Here is a 17,570-nt window from a genome sequence, read left to right on the forward strand (position 1 = left end):
CTCCTTCATGAGAAATTGCCCCCTCCTAAGATGCTCTATGGGGCAAGTGTTTGCTTGGGATAGGGTGGGATGGCTGGCAGAGTATTTGCTGTAGAGTGACAGAACTGGTCAGTCGAAAAGGAAACAACTAAGGGAATAATTGCTCCTAGGAAAGTAACTTTGCCTTGTTCTGTGCCAGTAAAACAGCCTTCTCGTAGCGACACTTGAGTAAACTCAAAATATTTGTTTCTGGAGCTTGGGGATCTCTTGCTTTGATACATCAAGAATCAGATTTTTGCAAAACAAATCGAAAGTTCTTTCTAGTAGCACCTTAGAGACCAACTGAGTTTGTTCCTGGTATGAGCTTTCGTGTGCATGCTCATACCAGGAACAAACTCAGTTGGTCTCTAAGGTGCTACTAGAAAGAACTTTCGATTTTGTTTTGACTATGGCAGACCAACACGGCTACCCACCTGTAACCAGATTTTTGCAGAAGTTGAGACAGATCTTCCACAGGTGCACAACCAAATGTAATGATTCTTCAAAAGGACATTGAGGCCAATACAAAACATATTATACACATTACAAAAGTAAAACCAAACTTCACAAAGGAAATGGCGGTAATCCATTGGGGAGAATTGGGGTGGTACAAGTTTCTGTTTTCCTGTGAGATGCAGCAGGGAGTGAGTCCTACATTGTCCCCCCTGCAGCCCCTGGAGGGCCATGTTTGAGGTTCTTGCATCCCGGCCTCATGAAGTGATGCTAATGAAAATGAGCCAGATCCACTTACCTCTGCAAGGTGCTTCTCACATCCTAGAGGGGGGAAAACAAGGGAATTCATTGAACACCACAGGCCACACTAGGAAGACCCCTCAGACCCTGGCCCTCAGGGATAGCTGATTCAGCCAGTTTCAGTTTCTCAAAACTTTTATTTTTCCAATCTGAGATTATTAATTTTTCTCCACATTTCCACATCTGTTTGCATCAAAAAAAAATCCTTACAAAAATCCACCAGGATTTTAGGGAAATTTCATGTTTGTTGGTTCAAGAGAAGATTCCACCCCATCTCTTGTCTTAAATTATAATTTATTAATTGTAATCCAGGTTGGATTGTGCAACTCAGATGTAAGAAAGCCTACCAGGGCACAGTCCCAAATTGTCTTCCACAGAAGCCTCCAAATTTCAATTTCTACTTTCCAACTGGAAATAAAAAAGGTACCTGCAGCATAAAATGCCTCCAAAGAGTTTTGGTTTCTCACAGTTTTTATTTTTCCAATATCAAGTTCTCTACATTTCCACATCTGTTTGCAATTATTTTTTAAAATCCTTATAAAAATCCACCAGCATTTTAGGAAAATTTCATGTTTGTGGGTTCAAGAGAAGATTCCACCCCATCTCTTGTCTTAGATTATAATTTATTAATTTTAATCCAGGTTAGATTGTGCAATTCAGACTAAGTAAACCTACAGGATAATCCTACCAGGGCACTGTCCCAAATTGTCTTCCACAGAAGTCCCCAAATTGCAAATTCCATTTTCCATTCTCTGCAGCATAAAATGCCCCCAAAGGGGTAACAAAGCAGCTCAGTGTTTCTTTGGGCTCCTCAAGACTTCTGCTTTTCCTGCGCCCAGAAAATCCGCTCCACCTCCTCGTGGGGAGGAGTTGCGGTGGACCGCAGAGCCGCTCTCCCCACTTCCTGTGGGCGGGGGACTTTGTCCCTCGCTGCTCGGAGGAGTCCCCGGCCGCGTCAGCAGGCAACCGGCCAATCAGCCGGTTGGGGGCGTGGCCGGGGGCTCCCTTTCAAAAGGAGAGGCGCGAGCCGAGAGACCTCCTTTCGGCTCGCTTCCTCGGATCTCCCACCCTCCCTCCCTTCCCTGTAGGCAGGTTTCACCCTATGGCCTTGCTTTGGACTTCGGTTGGTCGCCTGCCCTTGTCGGGGGCCTGGTAGGAATTTTTCCACTTGGCAGATTGGCTGGGCCATTTGGTTTTCGCCTACCACTTAGCAATCGTCACAACTTTGTAAGGTGGCGGTTAGGCATTGAGTGACCTAATGTTGGGGGAGGGGAGGCCGGGCCATCGCCTGCCCCTCCAAGCTTAAGGGTAGTCCGTTAAAGGAATCCGGGGGGTGTGGGATCTTGTCCGAAGCCCGGGGCGGGGCTAGGGCCATGCCACGACCCCATTGGAACCCAAGGGGAACTCGAGTTGGTCTGAATCGACGGGGCTCCCCTTATCAGTGGTTTACCCTTACTGGACTTCCTGCTCTGCGGGCAGGAGTCAGATATAGTCAGGTCCACTCAATGCCTAAGCCAATACCGCTCACATGCTGTAACCAATAAAGTTATGGCCAAATTTTTACCCAATCACATTAACCTTATATTCTGTGTCCTGGTGTTTTTATTTCATTCCCGGGAGGGCGGCTTTGGGGTCTCGACACGCAAACACAGGTCCCAGTGGTTTTGCCTTTGCCCTGCCGCTTTCCCTCAGGAAAAACCTGCTCCTTAGTGCAACATCGAAGCAAACGTAAGGTTGGAGAAAACCTGGCTGTTTGCTATCATTCGGCAGTAAATAGCGGGTTTTCCTGGAGGAAAGGGGTGGGACAAGCAGCAGTCTGGATGAGTCCCTCTGTCTTGCTCTTTGGTCACTGTGATTGAGCACCATTTTGGGCCAATCTGTATTTATTGTGAAGGGAATCAACCCAGAAGTCATGGAGGGAACTGGAAGAGAAGCTTGGCCAAGAGACTGGCTCATGTCGGAAGGAGGCCTGAATGCATCCTCGGTGAAGCCCCTCACAGGGCAGGAAGGCAGCATTGCCCAGTGGGAAGGCATTAGGAGACAAATCATCAGCAAAGAGCAGAAAACGACCTCCTGTTCCACCAAGAACACTGAAGAACCTCTAGTTTGCATTCAGGTGAGTTAAGCATCCCAGGTCTCTTGGGTCTTCCTGTCCATTACAAAGCTGACTAGAGGCTCCATCATCTGAGCCCCTGCACTCCTTGTATACATGAAACGGGCACATAAAGGATGGGAGGCAGCCTTTTCCTGGAGCCTTGGGCTGTTCCTGCCACCGTCTTACCTGCAGGAGTTCACTCGTTGGCTGCTGACGCTTCTCCTCCATCTCCTGGATGATCCTCTCAAGAGAGGAGAGTTTCCTGGAGAGTCTGGCCAGCTGCTCATCCCTTCTCCCTGCAATCTCCTTCTCCACCTCTTCCACGTGATTCAGCAGACGTTTTCCTTGTTCTTTCAGGAACTGGCACAGTTGTCTGAACTTCTTCACAGTCTTCAGCCTCTCCGTTTCTGCTAATTTCTGCAAGAAAAAAGGAGGTCTGAGTGTGGACGACGGTCAGCCTTCAAAACATCAGGGAGAAAATTATGAGAATTTCACAGGGAGAGTACTTCTGATTTTTCAGAGGCATGAAACCTCCAGTGGCTAAAGAAGTAAACATTCTTTTATTTTTATTTGTTAATGTTTATATTTTTGGTTTTTTTAATTTTGCAGTTATAATAACTGCAGATCTGTTTTTATATTGTGTATATATTGCTCTCATTCTGTTGGGTAGCTGTACTAGATTGTATTAAGTTATATCAAGTGGCTGTGGGATACAGAGTGTAGCTGGTGAGCTCAGGAGTGGAAATTCCCAACTCTGAGGCTACCAGTGGGAAAGAGATAAAATTCAGCAGCTGTGACCTTGATTGAAGTAATTGTTTTGAGAATAGTCATGACGGACCGGAGTAAGCAGGAACTATCAGCTGTAACAAGGCAGAAAACAGCAGATGAGAAAAGAAGGGATTCTGCCCAAGAGGAACCTGAGAGAATGGCGAAAGCACACTTTTCAGACCTCATTTTGCAGACTTTAAAAGGGGAATAGACCAATCAATGAATCAGTCAACGAAAAAATGGACTAGGGTAGTTAAAGCAGATAATGAAGTACTCTCTCAGAAATTTGATAAATTGGAGGTAAAGGTGAACTCACTAGAATCCAAAATTGATAAATTGGAAAAATCTGCTGGGGAGGTGGAAGATCTTAAAGCAGAACAATGTGCAGCAGCAGGGGCTATAGGGGATCTCTCTAATAAGCAGAATGAACTGCAAGAACAGATCCTTCTCCTCCAAGTAAGACAGAACGCAAATACGGTTCGAATAAGGAATCTGCCAGAAATGGAAAAAGAGCAGGGGTTGATTACATACTTAAGTAAAATTCTGGCAGTCTGGATGGGACAAGGGCAAGTGGAGATGGATGAATTAATTGAAAACGTTTTTAGAGTTTGGAAAAGAAGAAGAGGAGGAGGAGGAGGAGGAGTAATTTGGATTTGATATCCTGCTTTATCACTACCCAAAGGAGTCTCAAAGCGGCTAACATTCTCCTTTCCCTTCCTCTCCCACAACAAGCACTCTGTGAGATGAGTGGGGCTGAGAGACTTCAAAGAAGTGTGACTAGCCCAAGGTCACCCAGCAGCTGCATGTGGAGGAGCGGGGAATTGAACCCGGTTCACCAGATTACGAGTCCACCGCTCTTAACCACTACACCACTCTGGCACCACATGACAATGGGAAATAAACTCTATTTAGCTGCATTCAAAGGTGAGCTTACGTAATTTGCTATTGCCGAAAAAATTGTTGTTGTTCAGTTGTTCAGTCGTGTCCGACTCTTCGTGACCCCATGGACCAGAGCACGCCAGGCACGCCTATCCTTCACTGCCTCTCGCAGTTTGGCTAGACTCATGTTAGTAGCTTCGAGAACACTGTCCAACCATCTCATCCTCTGTCGTCCCCTTCTCCTTGTGCCCTCCATCTTTCCCAACATCAGGGTCTTTTCTAGGGAGTCTTCTCTTCTCATGAGGTGGCCAAAGTACTGGAGCCTCAACTTCAGGATCTGCCCTTCCAGTGAGCACTCAGGGCTGATTTCTTTGAGAATGGATAGGTTTGATCTTCTTGCAGTCCATGGGACTCTCAAGAGTCCCCTCCAGCACCATAATTCAAAAGCATCAATTCTTCGGCGATCAGCCTTCTTGATGGTCCAGCTCTCACTTCCGTACATTACTACCGGGAAGACCATAGCTTTAACTATACGGACCTTTGTCGGCAAGGTGATGTCTTTGCTTTTTAAGATGCTGTCTAGGTTTGTCATTGCTTTTCTCCCAAGAAGCAGGCGTCTTCTAATTTCGTGACTGCTGTCACCATCTGCAGTGATCATGGAACCCAAGAAAGTGAAATCTCTCACTGCCTCCATTTCTTCCCCTTCTATTTGCCAGGAGGTGATGGGACCAGTGGCCATGATCTTAGTTTTTTTGATGTTGAGCTTCAGACCATATTTTGCGCTCTCCTCTTTCACCCTCATTAAAAGGTTCTTTAATTCCTCCTCACTTTCTGCCATCAAGGTAGTATCATCAGCATATCTGAGGACATATCAGCATATCTGAAAATTTATACATTTCATTAATTTTACAATCCATTTAACTTGTTCCTGTACTTCCGGGTTCGGCGCAGAGCGCAACCTGAAAAAACATAATCTGCAGCGTTCGCAACCTGAGGTATGACTGTATATTGAAACCAGGGTGGATTTGATTTAAATCAAATTGATTTAAATCACAAATCAGTAAGACTTGATTTAAATCTTTTTTTTCCACAGAAAAACTCATTCATGCTGGTATAATCTTAATATTTACAACCAGATGAAGGTTTCCTTTTCGGAATAATAAATTTTCAGAGTCGTTTTTACAGTTCTCTCAAAATTTACTGATTTGGTTATATATAGACAGATAATTATGAAATTATTGTGAGATTTAATAAGTTGACTGTTTATACTTGGACAACTTTTCTGCTGTACTTTATTTATACGATCTGAAGAGAAACCAGAGTATGCTGTACTTTATTGGAAGGAGAAAAATAATCATTTTCTTAATAACAATCTAAACACTTTGTTTAACTAAAACAATAACATTATAGCATATGTATCCATGTTTGTTAACTGGTGTGGTTAAACATTAAAAAAAAACAAAATTTAGACTGTGTTTTAGCACACAGGAAAAACTTAAAACAAATCCTTATTTCCTGATAAATAGCTTTTGGACTGTAATGTAACTTAAATAGAAAACGATCTTTAGAAATAGTTTTTCCTCCAAAAGCGTTTTATTTTTAAAATCCCATTTAAATTTTAAAAAAATCCCATTTTAATTTTAATTTATTTATTTATTAATCATTGATTTGTATCCACCCTGATTGAAATGGACACGCGAGATGTTTAAAGGAAATGAAATATCCTCCCGCTGTCTTTTGTGTTCACTGCAGGCGACGGAGTGACCCCACCGACCCGCACTCCTTGTGGCGGAGTGGAAACGGCAGCTGTCAGGCCTGATGAGGTAGAGGAAAGAATCCCAGAGAGAACAATGGAGGCAGCTTGCATGCCTGGGCCTGGAAGGTTCCTGCCCCTTTGCTACAACGAAGGAAGCGTCTAGAAGACGAGGGAAGTCCGTTAATGTAGAACAGCCCCCCCCCCAGCCCCTAAGAACCTCAGCATAACTAGGCTTTCCGGTTCTGAACATGAGAACTTCAGGAGAGCCTTGTTGATGCTTGCAGCCAAAGAGGGCCCAGCTGGTCCCAGCATCCTTTCTCATAGTGACCAAGCAGAAGCTCTCTGGGTGACGATATCAGCTGGTGTCAGGCTTTGGGGGATCGGATCCCTCCCCTGGTGGCAGTAAATAAGCAGATCAGATGAAAGGAGCATTTTTACCCATGCATATCTCTCTAGAAATGGCGTTGCTCCCAGTAAAGGTTCACCCCCTCCGTCCCCATGAAACTACGTCACTCCTACGTCGGGTGATCTGAGCTTGTTATCGCTGAGCTCTCTGTTCTATCACTCTCAAAGCCCATCTAGCCCTAGGCAAAGGGGGGCTCAGGAATGCTTTCCAAGGACACTGTCTCTCTCCTGGTGTTTTTCCTCTTCTAGTTGATCCTCAGTATTTCCCAGCTTTTCCCCTCTGGACTGTGCCCCTCTGCAAACCACTGCTCTAAATCTATACTGTCCTCCTGCCCTTGGAAAGGTTCAGGAGAAAGGGGAGGGCAGCTCCCACCATTCATCCTCAGTCCAGCCCCTGACACCTAGGTAGCTCAGTTGGTTAGAGCGTGGTGCTGATGATGCCAAGGTTGCAGGCCTGGTGCCCATAAGGAACAGCTGCACATTCCTGCATTGCAGGGGGTTGGACTAGATTGTGTTAAGGGTCCCTTCCAACTGAACAATTCTATGGTTCTATGATTCTTTTTCAGTCTGGCCAGCTTCGCGGGGAAGTTTTTAATGTCTGATGTTCCTTCGTGTTTTTAATTTTCTGTTGGGAGCCGCCCAGAGTCGCTGGGGAAACCCAGTCAGATGTGCGGGTTATAAATTTATTATTATTATTATTATTATTATTATTATTATTATTACAATAATCTTTTCCTCAGCCTATGCAGAATAGACCCATCTAAGTTACTGGACTTGACTAACCAGGTCATTTATTGCAGTGGTCCTACTCTTGAGTAGAACTTAGTGGGATGCAGCTCTTCATCGTGTTCTTCACACACACACACACACACACACACACACACACTTTTTTAAAAGGAAAATTTGTTTTCTTCTTCCTTCTCCTCCTCCAGGACCAGGTGTCCTTTGAGGATGTGGCTGTGTATTTCACAGACGACGAGTGGCTGTTGCTGGATCCGGCCCAGAGAGCCCTGCATGTGGAAGTTATGGAGGAGAATTGTGGGAACCTCGCCTCTCTCGGTAAGGGTTCCTTTTTCCCCCCTTTGACTTGGCAGATGCTGACAGCCGAAACGGCGGCCGGCATCAGAACCCAGCCTCCTCTGCTTGGGCCCAGTTCTTGTGGCAGGCTTGTGGGGGTCTCTTAAGGAGACAGGGATTTCCCATCCTGTATGGAGCCTCAAGCCTGCGGTATCAGGGACTGGCTGGATGACGAATGGTGGGAGGCTCCAGCCAAGGAACCCCCTAGGGAACCCACAAAGGAAGAAGACTCAGACCAAGGAGAGTGATGGTAGTGTTGGAGATTCATTCCCCGTGTGCAGTCATGGGATTGTTGTATATTACATGCTGGTGTGTGTTTTGATTCCACAGGAATGGAATGTGACGTATGCAGGATGTTTGTCTTACTGTGTTCCCTGAAGTGGGACTATTGTCCTTTGTTCTTTCTCTTTGCTATCTGATGATAGAGAGAGAGGGAGTCATGTTTCAGAGCTCCGTGTGTATTTATATGTAAATAAAGTAGATTAGCCTAAATGCTGAGTTCTGTTACGCAACTGTGTAAACCTCTGCGGATCCCTAAGTGTGCTGATGTCTTCTGGCATCAGTCGCTGTGATGTTCGGGCTGAGGAATGGTTTTGAAGCTCCCGAACAATAGTCAAGTAGGGAGGGAACATGCCAGTCGGGCATGTGTCTCTCCCAAGGTCCTACTCGTGTGTAGGACATCCTGACAGATAGGACACAGAGACAGGTCAAAGGAGAGGGGAAGCTGGGAGGTGGAAGAAAGAGGAGGCTTTCTATGACACACTGGTCAATAGATATAGGACACAATATAGTTTTCAATTTTGGGGAAAATTTTTAGAAGAGCAATCTGAAGTTTACTGCATGAAGGAGAACTACCTGAAAATGATTTACAGATGGTATCTAATTCAGAGTAGACTTGCTAAGATTTAGTGGGCTGTGTGGATGAGTTAACATCGGAGAAAAACTTGCACCAAGTCAAATAAAAGTGGTCTATTTTTTATTAACCATTAAGGAGTCCTCGTTTTATAACTTGAAAGGAACTGCTCCTGCTTGAGATTTGTTCTGTGTTGTCGCTCAGAACGGCATTAAACTCAGTTTTGCTCCCTAGGTTTGGGGTCCTGGTTCTCTCTCAGGCTCTTACAGATTTTTCTCTCGCTGTTCCGGCAGGTGATGGCTGGGAGGTCGGCGCCCGGAATGAGGGAGACGCGCCCAGATTATTGCTGGAAAGAGCTGCCTGCGGACAGGAACTGAAAGAGCAGAACAAGGAAACGGAAGGGGAACAGCAGGCGAGGGGTATTTCCTCTGCTGCCGTGGGGGAAGCTTTCCACGATGTCCCAGTCCCAGAAAAAAGAGACGAAAGGAAAGGAGGCAGCGAGTGCCCAGTTTGCGGGGAAAGTTTCAGTTGCAAATCCAGCTTTAACGCTCACCTGAAAACGCACAAAGAGGAGAAACCGTACAAATGCTTGGATTGCGGAAAGAGCTTCTCTCAGAGGAAAGGCCTTATCCGACACCAGAGAATCCACACCGGGGAGAAACCCTATACCTGTTTGGAGTGCGGGAAGAGCTTCCGCCAGAGCGCGGCCCTGATCACTCACCAGCGTATCCACACAGGGGAGAAGCCGTACACTTGCTTGGAGTGCGGGAAGAGCTTCTGTCAGAAGACGACGTTGGTGAGGCACCAGCGGATCCACACAGGGGAGAAGCCGTACGCCTGCTCGGAGTGCGGGAAGAGTTTCAGTCACAGGTCCCAGCTCACCTCCCACCTGAGAGTCCACACTGGGGAGAAGCCGTATAAATGCCTGGAATGTGGAAAGAGTTTCAGTCAGAACACAAACCTCACTTTACATCAGAGAACTCACACGGGGGAGAAGCCGTTTCGGTGCTTGGAGTGCGGAAGGAGCTTCAGTCACAGCTCGACCCTTATGGCGCACCAGAGAACTCACACAGGGGAGAAGCCCTTTACGTGCCTGGAGTGCGGCCAGAGCTTTGCTCAGAACGCCAGCCTTATCTTTCATCAGAGAACTCACACAGGCGAGAAGCCGTACACCTGCCCCGAGTGCAGGAAGAGCTTCAGCACAAGCACCAGCCTCACCTCGCACCGGCGCATTCACACAGGGGAGAAGCCGTACACCTGCTCCGAGTGCGGGAAGAGCTTTTGCACGAGCACAAACCTTGTTACACATCAGAGAATCCACACGGGGGAGAAGCCGTACAGGTGCTCGGAGTGCGGAGAAAACTTTCGTAAGAAAGCGCATCTCCTTCGACATCACATGACGCACACAGGGGAGAAGCCGTACAAATGCGCAGAGTGTGGGAAGAGCTTCAGCGAGAAAAGAAATCTCATTTCTCATCAAAGGATCCACTCTGAGTGTTGGAACGAGGATCCTGTAAGCAGTCGTTGGATTCCTCCCTCTGTAGGTCCAGGATATGTCCCCCTTTCCCAGGATCCCAGTACTTTCCAGAGCCCTCTCAGTCATAATTCCAACCCAGGAGAAAGATTGGAGTGTTTCAGTTTTTTTTCTAAATGAGTAGATTGCAGTTGGTCCAGCCTTGATTGGATGCAAATGATAGGCACAGATAGGTTAAAACGATAAAATAAAATAAAGTAATGATAAAGAGAACAAAAGGGAATAGGTCTAAATAAAACAAGCATTACTTTAAACAAAAAGGTTATTGATAGAGCGACTTAACAATAACATGACTAATCAAATCAAAATAAAACAAAATAAAAAAATTCCTTGCAGTAGCACCTTAGAAACCAACTAAGTTTGTTCTTGGTATGAACTTTCATGTGCATGCACACTTCTTCAGATGATTCTTCAGATGCACATGAAAGTTTTTGCTCCATAAAATGCACTTTTTTCCTCTTAAAATGTATGGGGAAATGTCTATGCGTCTTATGGAGCGAATGCATGGTCCCTGGAGCCGAATTGCCTAGGGGCCAAAAGCAGATCGTGCTCTTTTTTTTTTTTTACAAAGAGAGAAGGGGGTGTTGAAAGGAAGCCGCTGTACAGCTGTTCAGCAAGTGAACGGGAGAGAGATAAGGCTCCCTTTCCAGCCCCGCCCCCTTGCCCAGGCCTCCATTGTTGAATGCAGAGGGAGGCTGTTTGTTTCCCCAGTGACATGTGACTGGCTGATTAGATTATCTGTCTGGAAACTGTAGAAATGGCTGTAGGACTAGAAGCTGCAGAACTGTGAGTTGAAACCCATAAAAACGGGGCTTTTCCTCTTTGAAAAAGAAGCTGCACCACTTTCAGCTAATCCTCAAAAAAGCAGGGATTTCCCTTTGCAAAAAAAGCTGCACCACATTCAGCTGATCCTAAAAAAACAGGGCTTTTCCCTTTGCAAAAAAAGCTGCACCACTTTCAGCTGATCCTAAAAAAAACAGGGCTTTTCCCTTTGCAAAAAAAGCTGCACCACTTTCAGCTGATCCTCAAAAAAACAGGGCTTTTCCCTTTGCAAAAAAAGCTGCACCACTTTCAGCTGATCCTCAAAAAAACAGGGCTTTTCCCCTTTCCTCCTCTAAAAACTAGGTGCGTCTTATGTTCAGGTGCGTCTTATGACGCAAAAATACGATAGTCTCTAAGGTGCTACTGGAAGGAATTTTTTTTATTTTGTTTTGACTACGGCAGACCAACACGGCTACCTACCTGTAACCATGACTAATCAAGTTTCTAGTTCTCATTGAGGCTTATGACTTTTATCAACATGACTGTGCACAGCTGCTATTGATGGTAAACTGGTACAGCCAACTTTTGGCTGGTTCTGATCTGACCCGAAAATTCTCCACCCTGGGTTTAGGCTATTGTGCCCTGGGGGGGTCACTAACGCGACGGTTTGACTTCACCCCCGGACGCGCACTCCATTGTCCCTCGAGACAGACGGATGCCAACAACCGCAGCTGCTGAAAAACTTTGTCCCATGATGGTTGGTGCTGTTTGCTGTTTTGGAATAACAGTGTTTGTGATGATATTGGACCTTCCGTGGTGTTTTTTTCTCTTTTTGTAACTGTCATTCAAATCATGTGTGTTTGGGAAAGGGAGCGATCCACACCACTCTAGAGCACCCTGTTCTAGAACTCTAGAAAACCCACTCTTTATCTTTTCGGTATTAAAATAGCAGCCCAAGTGTAGCAATTTTATCCGCTAATGACACGAATATTTAGGGTAGTTGATGGGTGTTTTTAGCAGTTTACTGTATTCAAGCTAGAGCATGTATTTTAATCTGATTTTTAAAAGAAAATAAAAACCGCAAGGACACTAGGGGAAGCATTTCCCTGGTGACAAGGTATTGGTCTGTTGGTGAAGGGTTACTCGTAGGGGAGGCTGGCCTGTTAGGATGACTGCTAGCTAGCCTATCATGAGTGACCCAACAGGAAATCACACAAAACAAATCATAGAATCCTAGAGTTGGAAGAGACCACCAGGGCCATCCAGTCCAATCCCCTGCCAAGCAGGAAACACCATCAAAGCATTCCTGACAGATGCCTGTCAAGCCTCCGCTTAAAGACCTCCAAAGAAGGAGACTCCACCACACTCCTTGGCAGCAAACAGCTCTTACTGTCAGGAAGTTCTTCCTAATGTTTAGGTAGAATCTTCTTTCTTGTAGTTTGAATCCATTGCCCCGTGTCCGCTTCTCTGGAACAGCAGAAAACAACCTTTCTCCCTCCTCCACGTGACATCCTTTTATATATTTGAACATGGCTATCATATCACCCCTCAACAAAATAAAATAAAAAATTCTTTCCATTAGCACCTTAGAGACCAACTAAGTTTGTCCACAGGTTTTCCACACCTATCAGCTGATCACCCATTCCCACCCCCCTCCTGAGTAATACCCCTCCCCACTCCCTCATTATATTTAAGGATCTGGTGACTTCTGTTCCAGTGTATCTGAAGAAGTGTGCATGCACACGAAAGCTCATACCTAGAACAGACTAGTTGGTCTCTAAGGTGCTACTGGAAAGAATTTTCTATTTTGTTTAGACTATGGCAGACCAACACGGCTACCCATCTGTTTCCGGTTTTCAGTCATTCGGCAGCCGTAAAAATTTGACTCCCAAGGCATTCGGGAGTCAAGGTATGATTGCACTAGTGGAATGTCTTCTCCAGGGAACTCCTCGGCGCTTGGACCTGAGCGACTGAAAACCATCGCAATGGTGACACAACTGGAGGTGTAATATGGACGGTGTTTTAATGTAACAGCTTTTTGAACGGTTTGACTTAAGTTCTATGCTTCTGTTTGGTGAAGTTTTGTCAGCGACGTTTTGAGCGTTTTCTATCAAAAAGCCAGGTGTTGAATATACTGAAATGGAATAAAACAGCAAAAGCTCGTGTCTTTTAGAATGGTTTAACAGGGTGCAAAAGGGGGGATTGAATTAGGTTCTGGTATTAACCCAAGAGTTAACCCAAGATGGCTTGAAATGTCATCTTTTGCAGAGGCCGGGCAGCTTCTGGGAAACCAAAGTCTTTGGGTTCCGGGGGGGGGGGAGTATGGTTGCAAAGCTGAAACTTAAATGTCATCTGTTGTACGAGGTAAGAGTCACTTCTGTTGCTCAGTCCCCTGTTTGATTTGGCCCCGCGGGTGGCGCTTTGGTCTAAACCACAGAGCCTAGGGCTTGCTGATCAGAAGGTCGGCGGTTCGAATCCCCGCGACAGGGTGAGCTCCCGTTGCTCGGTCCCTGCTCCTGCCAACCTAGAAGTTCGAAAGCACGTCAAAGTGCAAGTAGATAAATAGGTACCGCTCTGGCGGGAAGGTAAACGGCGTTTCTGTGCGCTGCTCTGGTTCGCCAGAAGCAGCTTAGTCATGCTGGCCACATGACCCGGAAGCTGTACGCCGGCTCCCTCGGCCAGTAAAGCGAGATGAGCGCCGCAACCCCAGAGTCGGACACGACTGGACCTAATGGTCATGGGTCCCTTTACCTTTAAAAGGAGAGGTGTGGAAAGTGGAATACCCCAAGAACCAGAGCGTTTTTACTTCTTCAGGTTTGCCGATAACACAAAATTGTCCGGGATAGTTGAAAAGGGATGATGAAGAGCTCCGAAAAGACAGTGTGGAGAGGCAAGCAAATGGAAAATGCAATTCAATGTAAACTAGGGTAAATTGATGCACCGCAGGCATGGGAGCGCCTGGAATTCAGCCCCTAGGCTGAAAAATCTCCTTGAAATTATAGAATAAGAAACTACCTTTCCCCCCTCAGATGCCATGTCTGTTTGTGACATCACAAGCAGACCACAGATAGACAGGTCTGGGGAAACAGCCTCACAATTTGGACGCGGGTGGCGTGCCAGTTTACGGCGTATCGCGTCCGCCGGATTCACATTTTACCTTCCCACTTCCCAAGTTTTATCACTATACAAATATGGTCATAAGCCCCCATTAGACAAATTTATTGACACATAAGCAGAACATTTTTATTACAAGTTTGTCTTAATATAGAATATGTGCTGACGGAAAGCTGCCCTGCTTTTCATGCTCTGACCATTTTTCAAGCTCAAGCTAGTTTAACCACCAATCACAGGTACATGCAACCTCTGTGCGTCTAGGTTAAGCGTTTTTAATCCAAAGTTCCTTAAAAAATGAAAAGGCAACAATCATTTCATTTCCTACAACCTTTATTTTACACCACTAAATTGAAAAAAATAAATTAAAAATTTGTTGTTTGTTCTTTAGATCCATCCGTGTAGCTCAGTGGGTAGAGCACGAGACTCTTAATCTCAAGGCCGTCCTTCGAGCCCCATGTTGGGCCAAAGATTCCTGCAGGGGTTTGGACTCAAAGTCCCTCGTGGTCCCTTCTAACTCTGCAATCCATGATTCTGCGATCCAACTGCATTGCTTTCAAGCGAAATCATTCTCGGCACACTCAAACACATTTCAAACACGTTCAAAGGTTTTCATAAAAAAACAATCTTTATTAAACGATTTTTCAGCTGAAATGGTCGTATGATGTCGACAATCAAGCGTTAGAAACCACCCAAAATGGCATGACATACAAAGTCCTTCTTCTTCATGTTCCTGAGAGATTTGAATGGGAAAATCCTTTCCATTCCTGAATAATAAGGGGCAGTGGGGTGAGGGAGGCCGGGGGGCCACATCCACACCGTTTCAACGCCTATGAAGCTGCTTTAAACATTCATGACTTCGAACCCCAAAGAAACTGAGAGCTGTAGTTTGAAAAGGGTGCTGAGAGCTGTTAGGAGACCCCCTTGTTCCCCTCCCAGAGCTACAATTCCCAGAGTTCCTAACCCTAACCCTGACCTTTAACCCATAACCAGAGCTACAATTCCCAGAGTTCCCTGGCAAGAAGGGAACCCAAACTCTAAACCTAACACTAACCCTTAACCCTTAACCAAAACTACAATTCCCAGAGTTCCCTGGCAAGAAGGGAACACTAATCCTAACTCTAATACTAACACTAACCCTTAACCCTTAATCTAAACTACACTTCCCAGAGTTCCCTGGCAAGAAGGGAACCCTAATCCTAACTCTAATCCTAACACTAACCCTTAACCCTTAATCTAAACTACACTTCCCAGAGTTCCCTGGCAAGAAGGGAACCCTAATCCTAACACTAACCCTTAACCCTTAACCAAAACTACAATTCCCAGAGTTCCCTGGCAAGAAGGGAACCCAAACTCTAAACCTAACACTAACCCTTAACCAAAACTACAATTCCCAGAGTTCCCTGGCAAGAAGGGAACCCTAATCCTAACTCTAATACTAACACTAACCCTTAACCCTTAATCTAAACTACACTTCCCAGAGTTCCCTGGCAAGAAGGGAACCCTTCCCCATACCCCTAGCCCTACCCACTACCCCCACTACCCCATCCCTACCCCCTACCACTAACGCTAGCTCTAGCCTAGCCCTAACCCTCGTAACAAGTCTCAGTCCCCTGAACAACCTACAGTTCCCAGAGTCCCCGAGGGGAAGCCATTCCTGTTTAAAGCGTCTTCATAGTACTTCCAATGGACGGTGCGCCTAATGTGGCCGAATGTTCCCTCCCTCTTTCTTTTCTTCTTCTCTCTCCCCACTGCCCCATCACTTGCAACGCAGCAGATGTCCGCCTGCAGTCTCCCTTCAAGGCTCCTTCTCTCGGGTCTGGCCACGGCCTTGTCCATTGCTGGCTGCCAGTATTCCACGTTCATTTCTCCGATGGAAATAGGGATGTCCTGCAGTTCTCTTCAAAGCTGCCAATATTTCGCATTTATTTCTCCGATGGAAATAGGGACGTCCTGCGGTTCTCTTCGTGACTTTGAAGGCTGGATTCAGGGAAATCCTCACCGGATCCAGACATCCCTGTAAAGCAAAGGCAAACAGCTGAGTGGGATGGCCACCATCCGACAGCATCCCCCCAGGCTCCTCCTCTGTTTGGCTGCCTGTTAACAAACAAGGCTTCCAAACCAGTTTCCATCCATCCACTAGTCTGAATGCAAACTCTTCTGACAACCCCACCAGCTGCACCTTGCCAGCCCCACTGCCAGACATCAACTAGCTTCAGAGCTAAATATCAGCCCCCTTTGAGAAGCGATCCCACCAGCAAGTAAACTTTGTACTTGCCTCCTTCTCCTTGCTCCACAGCATCCCAGCACCGGGCAATTGCCTCCTTCCGCTTGCCAGCTTGCCACCACAGGGCAGGAGGCCGCCACGCCTGAGTGCCACCGAGCTGCCCATGTCTCTCTGGGGAGGGCAACTGCCGAGGCTTGCCCCTTGGCCCACATTTATACCCCACTCAGCAGCCAAATGTTTTTGTGGCATCACAGTCAACCCAATGACAATGGCAGCAGCTGGGGAGGCATCACCATCACCCCCTCAGCCCTCACAATGGGGGGCACAGCTCAGCAGCCACAACACACACCCCCCCCCAAGTTGTGCCAATATCTGTGAAGGCCACACTGGAAACCCAAGGGGGCAGGAGGGGGGCATTTTTCAGCCCACTGTTTGCATTTCCCTCCACAGAGGAATGAAAGCAGGCCTTATCTTTGCACAGGAAGTTGCTCAAGGAATGACATGCAGAGGGAAAGTTAGCATCTCAGGGAAAAAAACGCTTTTTCACCAATCAGTCAATCAAACATTTATTGTATTTGACTAATAGACATTACAAATCCAGTTACAAAAGCACCAAACCCAATAACCCACACTATAGTTCCATATTCTTTGTGGGAAGAAACCATGAGTGTTTAAAGTGGCTTCATGGTGCGTTAAATGAATAGTTTGGATGTGGCCCTGGCCTCCCTCACCCCACTGCCTCTTATTATTGAGAAATCAAAAGGATTTCCCCCTTCAAATCTCTCGGAATAAGAAGAAGAAGGACTTTTCATCTCCTGCCATTTTGCGTGGTTTCTGCTTGATTGTTGAGTTCATATGACAATTTCAGTTGGAAGACTATTGAATAAGTATTATTTTTTTATTAAAACCTTTGTGTTATAGGAATTCAAATGTCTCATATATATAAATCATATGTTCATAAATTTCCAAGGGAAACACAAACATAAGTATATAAACCACGTGTCTGAAACCGTACAGGACAGCAATCCTGAAGCCATTTTGACACTCCCAGTGACCTCAAATATTCTCCCCACTGTCCCTTTTCTCAAAACTCCTGTCTTTAGAGCGTATTTATGTATAAATAGGGTGATCCTGTGAGCTGGATTCAGGAACTAAGTATTCAGCATCTCCAAAGGAATAGCCAGGATGCCCAAGTGGAACAATCAGTGACCATTATCAGGTAGCGTGACAGACCTGGCAGACCTGTGTTCAGATTCCGTCATGGGGAGACCTTTGGCCAATCACTGTGTCTCAGCCTAGCCTACCTCGCAGGGTGACTCTTGTGGATTGAAG

The 17,570-nt window shown here is 46.0% G+C and overlaps 1 protein-coding gene across 1 annotated transcript in view; it reads left to right on the plus strand.

The window, feature by feature from the left end:
- LOC117042648 (zinc finger protein 260-like) overlaps positions 1-10,314 on the plus strand; it is a 56,386-nt gene extending 46,072 nt beyond the window's left edge. The window contains exon 5 of the mRNA XM_033142221.1: positions 9,209-10,314. Coding sequence (XP_032998112.1) covers positions 9,209-10,258 — 1,050 coding nt within the window. The 3' untranslated portion in view covers positions 10,259-10,314. The remainder of the gene's footprint in view (positions 1-9,208) is intronic.
- Positions 10,315-17,570: the final 7,256 nt, after the last annotated feature.

Source organism: Lacerta agilis, chromosome 2 (genome assembly GCF_009819535.1).
Source record: "Lacerta agilis isolate rLacAgi1 chromosome 2, rLacAgi1.pri, whole genome shotgun sequence".
Classification (NCBI taxonomy): Eukaryota; Metazoa; Chordata; class Lepidosauria; order Squamata; family Lacertidae; genus Lacerta; species Lacerta agilis.